This window comes from Macrotis lagotis, chromosome 7, assembly GCF_037893015.1.
Source record: "Macrotis lagotis isolate mMagLag1 chromosome 7, bilby.v1.9.chrom.fasta, whole genome shotgun sequence".
Classification (NCBI taxonomy): Eukaryota; Metazoa; Chordata; class Mammalia; order Peramelemorphia; family Peramelidae; genus Macrotis; species Macrotis lagotis.
The window spans coordinates 174,675,638-174,684,102 of NC_133664.1; the positions used below are offsets into that span (position 1 = coordinate 174,675,638).

An 8,465-nucleotide genomic window follows, 5' to 3' on the forward strand; every position below is an offset into this window, starting at 1 on the left:
CTCTCCAGGCTTCCCTGAATTCCCATCCCTCCTGGTTTCTAATAGAACAATAGAGTTCTATAACATACATATACCACAGATTGCTAAGCCATTCCCCAATTGAAGGACATTTACTTGATTTCTACTAATTAATCTTTAATGTAATATTAACTGTATATGTATGTGTATACACACACACACACACACACACACACACAGAGTCCTTTTTGGATTGCTATAGACAAGACAATTGTCTTTTAAAGATAGAAATTGGTGCATAGAGAAATTAGAAAATTTGCTTAAGATTAAAAGAAATGGGCAGTTAGGTGACACAGTGGATAGAGCACTGGCCCTGAAGTCAGGATTGAACCTGAGTTCCAATCCAGCCTCAGTCACTTAATTACCTAACTGTGACCTTGGACAAGTTACTTAACCCCATTGCCTTAAATATAAAAAAAAGATTAAAAGAACAGCAGCCTTGTATCCACTCTGTTAACTTGTCCCTGTTTCTACATTCCCAGATATGCCCAATCATTAACATATGGCATACTTGTTTTTATTCTCTTTCAATGCTTTCTCCCTAGTATTTAGTGTGTTAAGAGTTTTGAACTTAAAAGACCTTTTTTTCTAGTTCTGTCCCTGCCAACTGTTACCTGTGTGACCTATGACAAATAAATTAAGACTCCATCTTTAAAATGAGTTTACCAGTTCCTCAGTTTGACACATTAGGATGTTTTAACATTTAAAATATTGCATTTGAAGATTTTTTTTTAGACAGTTTAGACTTGTCTACTCATTGTACTGCTGAGAAGAGCCAAATCTATCATAAATCATAGTGATTAATAACACACAATGTTATTAATGTGTACAATGTTCTTCTGGTTTTGCTCATTTCATTTAGATCAGGTTTTTCTGAAGTCCACCTGCTCATGATTTCTTTTTTTTTTAAGATTTTTTTCTCAGGGCAATGGGGTTAAGTGGTTTGCCCAAGGCCACATGGCTAGGTAATTATTAAGTGTCTGAGGTCAGATTTGAACCCAGGTACTTCTGACTCCAAGTCCGGTGCTCTGTCCACTGCACCACCTAGCTGCCCCATGCTCATGATTTCTTATAAAATGGTAGTACTCCATCACATTCATATACCACATTTTATTCAGCCATTCCCCAATTGTTGGATATCCCCTCTGTTTCCAGTTCTTTGCCACTCTTAACATTACCACTACAAATTTTATTGTACTTTGTAGTACTTTAAGGTTTAATTTACTAACCCACACAAGATACGTTAATGATTCCTAATTTTATGTCTGAGGATTCTGGGAATCTAAAAAAAATAGTTGATTGATCTTAAATGATTTGCAACTGCAGCTTAGCTTATCTTGCTTTCCTCTCTGTTCTCTCCTCCTTCCTTCCTCCTCCATTCTTTGATGGGAGCTCTGATTTCGATAACAAAGGAGTTTATACTAAGAAACTCCCTCTACCAATTAGCATCTTTTCTGTAACTTTGAGTTTTAAAGAGTTTTGTGAAGTTACTGACTTACTCAGGATGACACAGGAATTGTGTGACAAAATTAGGGATTGAACCCAGGAGAACTCTTAAGTCTGTGAATCCACTCTGCTTCATAGCCTTGTTCATGCAGTACTAAAATTAGAAATTATAGTCAAAATATTTGAAGCTATTTAGAAAAGAATTAAGGGATGTTTCCTTTTCTTTGGCTTTATGGAGGGGACATAGGAATTTCATGAATATCTTAGAAAATGTCAATTTTTGAAATATTCTTATTGGTGAAAAATTTTCCCCTCCAGATTCTTTAGAGTATACCTTAATTAGTATGAAATACCCCATTATCTTTTGGAGTAAGCCAGAGCTCTGTACCTGACTTACAACTTGACTCCCTGATTTTCTGTAACAATTTCTACAAAATGATTAAACTATTTCTTGAAAATTGTCTCATTTTTTTTTATATTTTGCTGCTTTAATTTTAAGGGCTTATGAATGACAAAGATTCAAAAGATTCCATTGCTGAAGGAGAGAATCTTGAAGAAGATGAAGAGGAGGAAGAAGGAGGAGCTGAGACAGAAGAACAATCTGGAAATGAAAGTGAAGTAAATGAACCTGAGGAAGAGGTGATAACACTTTTATTTATAACCAAGTTTGTAAAAGGTACATTTGTTGGAGTGTAGCTATATAAATCAAGCTATTTCCAAGGTGACAACAGTTTGTTGTATTTCTTGTATTTCTTTCCTTTAAAAGTGAATCCATATTCCCTTCATAGATTTATAAATATTGAAAATAATATTGATAAGGTCCTGTCAGTTTTAAAGAAAAAAATAGTATTTATCTCTTTCATGCCCTTTTCTCCTAAAACCCTTCAATATACTTCTTGCACTGTATTATTTATGCCAACTTTAAATCTGATACTGATAATCTTGCTATAATTTTTGATCTAATAGCATTTGAAATCTGAAATTTGTTTACATTTTAATAATTGTAAACCTTTTACTAGATATTATTTTTTCTCATTGCTAGAAAAAAATTTAGTAGATGATAAATGACTACAGGTCCATCATATTAAAATAGAAGTGGCTACCTAAGACCATTGCATTTTTCTTTAGTTAATTGTTGAAGCCATTACAGTTTTCTATAGTTAAATGATGAAGACTATTTATACTTGTGAAAGATAAGACTTTTGCATGATTTGAAGCATGCCTTTTAACATAGTGTTTTATAATTTAAAAAGTGCTAAATGCAGAGACACAGTCCCATAGGATTTTCACAAAACTTTACTTATTTTTAGTAAATATGGATGACATTTTAGAACTTTAATCTGATTTTTGACTTAAGAACTTTCTTTGTGTAAAACACTTCTTGGTATTATACTAGATGGACTTTTTGCTACTTTTTTTAAATGTGAAGATATTTTGCATTTGTAGACTATCTCTTCTCTCCTGGAAAATGCATCCTGTATATAAATTCATAATTTTGTGAGTGAATAGTATTTAACTATTTACTTTAAGGGTGCAACTTAAATTTTTAATAGCATATGAGGTATTATATTCATAATACATATATATATATATATATGAATTTGCTGTAGTTTTGAAAAGCAAACAGAGAAAGAATGATCTCCCTCATCTTCTAGCCAAGTATGATCACTTTTGTCATGAACTGCAGAAGATAATATAAAGAGAGGAGAAGGAAATAGTGAGATAAGAAGAGCTATGGATGATAAGCTAATAAAAGTTTTCACCTGTTCAGAAATGTGCTCAAATCTAAATATTCCACCCCAAAAGAACTTCTATCATATTCTACCTTTGGGTCTTGAATATGACTTTTTAAATTCATTACTTTGAACTCATTTCTGCTTTAAAATATCCACATAAAAACCACTGAATAAGATTTCATTTTTAGACCAGAAGTTATTCCCTTAGAGAAGTGTGAAGGGCAGCACTGGGGGGTGAAGGAGATTGGTTGAAGAGTTTGGGCAAATATTGCATCTTTATTTTGACCTAGTTGATTTCTTTGATAATTCTGTGTATTTTTAAATAAATGTATGTAAATACATTCTGAAGAGTTCATAGACTTAGACTGCCAAAGGAAGATAAAACACACACAAAAAAGCCTGCAGACCCCTGCTTTAGGCCCTTTTGCTACAACTTTAAATTTTTTATTCCTTCCTCCTTCCCAATACTGGTTTTTTAAAAATTTATTTTTATTGATACATTTTGTTTTTCTATTATATCACATTCACTTCCAAATATATTTCTCCCCTTCCATATTGCATAATGTTGACTGTGCCTGACATTATGTGCAATATTTTGGGGACTTTTTATAAATTATTTATCTATAGTGTGTAGCAAAATCTATTACACTGTAACTATAGAGTCACATATAACAACTTTGTAAAGAGTCAGGTAAAATTGCTTAATCTGCCCTTTTTTGAATGTGACATTGTCAGTTTTGAATGACCAAATTGAATTTCTTATCCTGATCAATTCTAATATTAATCCATATTTGCAAATTACTTTCTTCCTTTTCAAACCTTTAATGGTTGAAATTCTAAGAAAAAAAATCACACTTTTGATGTAATTTGCTTTAAGGGGTAATTTGGTTTTCCTCAGTCATTTTTTTATAATCACCTTGATAGTTTCAGTCTGAGAAATAATAAATTAGAACACAAAATTGATTTCTTTAGCAAAGTCAAGGAGACTTGAAAATATTTTACCTTTGTTATTCCTTGTAGAAATCACCCCATTTTCAGATTAGTTTCATGGGAGGAAAAATGTAGGAGGTTCACAGAACTTGTTTTTTTATTGAAAACAAGGAAGAGGCCCTACAAAGGATCTTTGTACTGTTTAGATCAATAGAAGATAATGAAGTGAGTTTTCAACTACTGGTATTCAGTAAATGTTGCCAGCTAACATTGCATTACCATTGTAAGCAGTCTACATGGTAGGCTGAATGAAACTCAAGGACAATAATTGATTATTCAGAACTGTTGGAAATCAGATTTGTAAAGCATGAATAACATCAGTGTTCACTGTTGGCTCCTTACGATTGTATTCAGGTATGCCATGGTATTAACCTTAAAAAATAACTTTTAAAAAACAATTTTAGGAGGGTTCTGACAATGATGATGATGATGGAGAGGAAGAAGAGGAGGAGAATACAGATTACCTTACTGATTCCAATAAGGAAAATGAAACTGATGAAGAGAACACTGTATGTATTGCTGAGAAATTTGCCTTTGTAAATCACCATCTTTTTCATGATATTTCAGTGCTAGACATGGGAGTTCTGTGTGTGTGCATTTTGATATATAATTGTGTTTTTTCAGAAAATATGAATAATTGTACGTAATAGTCAGCTAAGCATTTTTTTTATAATGCAGTTCTTTTTTCCTGTAACTTTTATTGAAAAGTATTATAAAGTACCCACTTATTCATTGTGTGTTATTCTAGACACTGTACAGAAATGATCCTTCTGCTACAATTTTAACACATTTGAAATTTATAATTTTATGTTTTTTTCTAAGGAGGTACTGATTAAAGGAGGTGGACTTAAGCATGTCCCATGTGCAGAAGATGAGGACTTCATTCAGGCTCTGGATAAAATGGTGCTGGAAAATTATCAGGTATTAGCTTTTGCTTTGTTTTCCTAAAGAATTCTGCTGGGGTGGCTAGGTGGCGCAGTGGATAGAACACCGGCCCTGGAGTCAGGAGGACCTGGGTTCAAATCTGGTCTCAGACACTTAATAATTACCTAGCTATGTGGCCTTGGGCAAGCCACTTAATTAACCCCGTTTGCCTTGTAAAAAACCTAAAAAAAAAAAAGAATTCTAGTACAAATAAAATTATCTTAACAGCTGAGTACCTAAAATAAAAGCATATTGAAATCATTGAATGATTCATGGTAGAATGTAGTTAAGCATAATATTGTCCATTGCAAATAAAATCCTATAATATCTAAATATTTAAATAAACATAAGATGCATACATGACCAAATTTTCAAAAGTACGTTCAGATCATTGGATAATGAATAATAGAATGTAGTTAAACATAAGATTGTCAATGCCCACCTACCTGCATCTGTATCAGATTTTATATTCTATTCTGGTACTAATTGTACCACTGTTGCCCCAGTTCCAATCCAGTCATCCATTTGAAATGAGCTAGGGAAAACTATAAGCAATTTAAGGATGTGAATGAGCAGTATATCTTTATTGTAACAATATATCTTTAGTGTATCAAGAATCTTCTTAGTCAGGCTTTACAGAAGACAGTTGATTTCTAAAAGGACATTAAGAATTTTATACTGAAATAGTGATGCTAATAATTAGGTATAATTTGTCTCTAATTCTCATTGTAGTATGATCAAATTGCATAGTTATTCATATGCATGAAGTGATTTCACCTTCTTTGTTGCTACTAAAGTCAGTTTTTTTGAAGCCTGCTGTAAAATATTGCCTAACATTAAATACTGTTGGTGTAAAACACATGCTCCTTTGTTAAAAGTAGGACTTTTCCTTTCTAAGGCATTGGATTTATGGAACAAGAGTCTCAAATACATGCTCTTGGTTACATGGTAAATTAATATACTCTCACAAACTATAATAATGATTCTGATCTTGCCATGAAAAGTGTGCATTTTTTTCTTTGTTTAAAGTGCACTGTCACTGACTAAGATACCATTTATTGTATTAGGGGAAAATGTACTTCTGTTCCTTTTGTGAAGAGTACCTGCAATGGCATGCCTATATCAACATTCTTCTCTACTCCAACTGATTAGTATCTGGTCCATTGTAGAGAGACTATCATTCTTTTTATGAACAATGCCTTAACTAAAGTTCTTGTTCAAACTTTGCTCTTCCTTGACCATAAACTGACCTTTTTAAAATTTTATTTTCATTTTTATTTAAAATCTTAATATTTCCCTGGTGTTCCTGAATATTTTTTATTTAGAATAAAACAATTTTAATGAGCTTTTATTCATTAGTTTACTGTGACTTTAATTTAAAACATCAGGACTGATTAAATATGTTTTAAACTGTTGAGAAATAGTTTCATCTTTAAAATAAGTAGGATATCCTTCCAAATTGTTTTCTAATTAATTCTTACTGATAAAATCTTAATTTAAAAATAAATCTAAAAACATAATCACTTGAATTCAAGATGGAGAAAACTTTTTGTAAACTAAAGAGGGAAATAGCTGTTAGCTAAATTTTAATGCCTTTTGAAGTTTGTGATATACCTTATGGAATTGCTTATCTAAATTTTAATAAAACAATTTTTAAAAATTGAAGTTTGTGATCCTAACTTAAATAATTGCATATGATAATAGCAATAACTAAAATTTGCATAGTGCTTGTTATGTACCAGTATTTTGCTGAGCTTTTTATTAATATCTTACTTGTTTTCTCACATCAACACTGGGATGTGGGTGTTGTTATCCTCATTTTGCAGTTGAGGAAATTGTTACACCAGAAGTTAAATGACTTGCCCAATCATACAACTGTTGTCTGAGACTAGAGTCAAACTTGGGTCTTCCTGACTCCAGGGTCAGCACCTGTCCACTGTGCCATCTAGCTGCCTCTAATTTTTTGAAAAGTAGTCCAGGAAAAATGCAAAAATAATAATACCCTATATTTCAAGGATCTTTGATTTCATGGGTGTTGTTATTCTTTCTAGCAGTGCATTTCATAACCTATTAACAGCTGACTAGATGATCTTAGTGAATGACCTGAGGTTTCAGCAGCTCATTTATATGGCTTGCTTATAGGTTCCTTATTGTCAGACATGTTGAAACCTGGGTCTTCCTGTCTTTTGTCCGATTCTACTCACTATGTTGTTCTGTCTTTCTCTCACCAATTTGACAAACATACACCTCAGAGGTTTCATTCATCTCTATTCCCTTCATGTCTAAATACCTATTGAATTATTTTGTGTTTTACAAAGTTAAACTGCCCAAACTTACTTTATAAATTTAAACATCTCAAGGTATTTCCCCTGCTTTTCACTTTCTTTAAGCAACGAAGTGGTGAGTCAGTTAAAGTACACCAGCTGGATGTCGCTATTCCGCTGCACCTCAAAAGTCAGCTGAGGAAGGGCCCTCCACTGGGTGGTGGGGAAGGAGAGACTGAGGCTGGCGACACGATGCCATTTGTCATGTTAACTCGAAAAGGCAACAAGCAGCAGGTAAGAGTTTAGCAATAATAACTGGTTAACTCTATACATGACATGATTTGTTGTCTTACTTAGGCAATCTAAATTATTGCCATAATTTCATTATTATTTATTCAGTAGGAAAATTCCTAGTGATATATTATTCACAAATATTTCATATTAGTTTTCTTTTTAAAATTTTTATTTTCAGCTTGAATTTTGTCCTTCCTAACTACCTGTGTACCTAGCCACCCTAGTACCCACTGAAAAACAATAAAATGTGTCTCCTTTTCCTTTCTTGCCATTGTATGCATTAGTCATGTAAAAAAAAAAGCATATATTCCTCTATCTCTACTTTTAAGTCCATCAGCTCTCTGCCTCGAAGTGAGTAGCAAATTTCAACATGAGTTCTCTGGAACTATGTTTAACATTTTATTGGTCAGAGTTCCTAAGTCTTACAGGGTTGTTTGCCTTTACTATACTGTTGTCATTATATGAATTGTTCTGGTTCTACTCACTTCACTTTACATCATTTCACACAGGTCTTCTAAGCTTCTCTGAAAGTATTCCCTTTATTTTTTATGGCTCAGTAGTATTCCCTTGCATTCATGTACCATAACTTGTTCATTCTTCCTCCAGTTCTTGGGTACCCCCCTCAGCTTCCGGTTCTTTGCCACCATAAAAAGAGCTACAATGAATATTTTTGTGCTTCTAGGCCATTTTCCTCCTCTCTTCGGGGATATAAATCTATCCATGGTATTGTCTAGTTTAATAATTAATGATTTTGAGCTTTTTTGGGGGGTGCTAATAGTAGTTGAGAACTTAG

At 32.8% G+C, this 8,465-nt stretch overlaps 1 protein-coding gene across 4 annotated transcripts in view; it reads left to right on the plus strand.

Annotated features, from left to right (window-relative positions):
- The window catches only part of UPF2 (UPF2 regulator of nonsense mediated mRNA decay), a 130,808-nt gene that overhangs the window by 90,089 nt on the left and 32,254 nt on the right, over positions 1 to 8,465 (plus strand). For 3 of the 4 annotated variants that reach the window (XM_074194123.1, XM_074194124.1, XM_074194122.1), the window contains 4 exons: positions 1,964 to 2,103; positions 4,595 to 4,699; positions 5,013 to 5,111; positions 7,505 to 8,287. In XM_074194123.1, the coding sequence (XP_074050224.1) occupies positions 1,964 to 2,103; positions 4,595 to 4,699; positions 5,013 to 5,111; positions 7,505 to 7,684 (524 nt within the window). In that variant the 3' untranslated portion in view covers positions 7,685 to 8,287. Of the gene's footprint in view, positions 1 to 1,963; positions 2,104 to 4,594; positions 4,700 to 5,012; positions 5,112 to 7,504; positions 8,288 to 8,465 lie in introns of those variants that run through there. The other variant, XM_074194125.1, reaches the window with a different exon arrangement.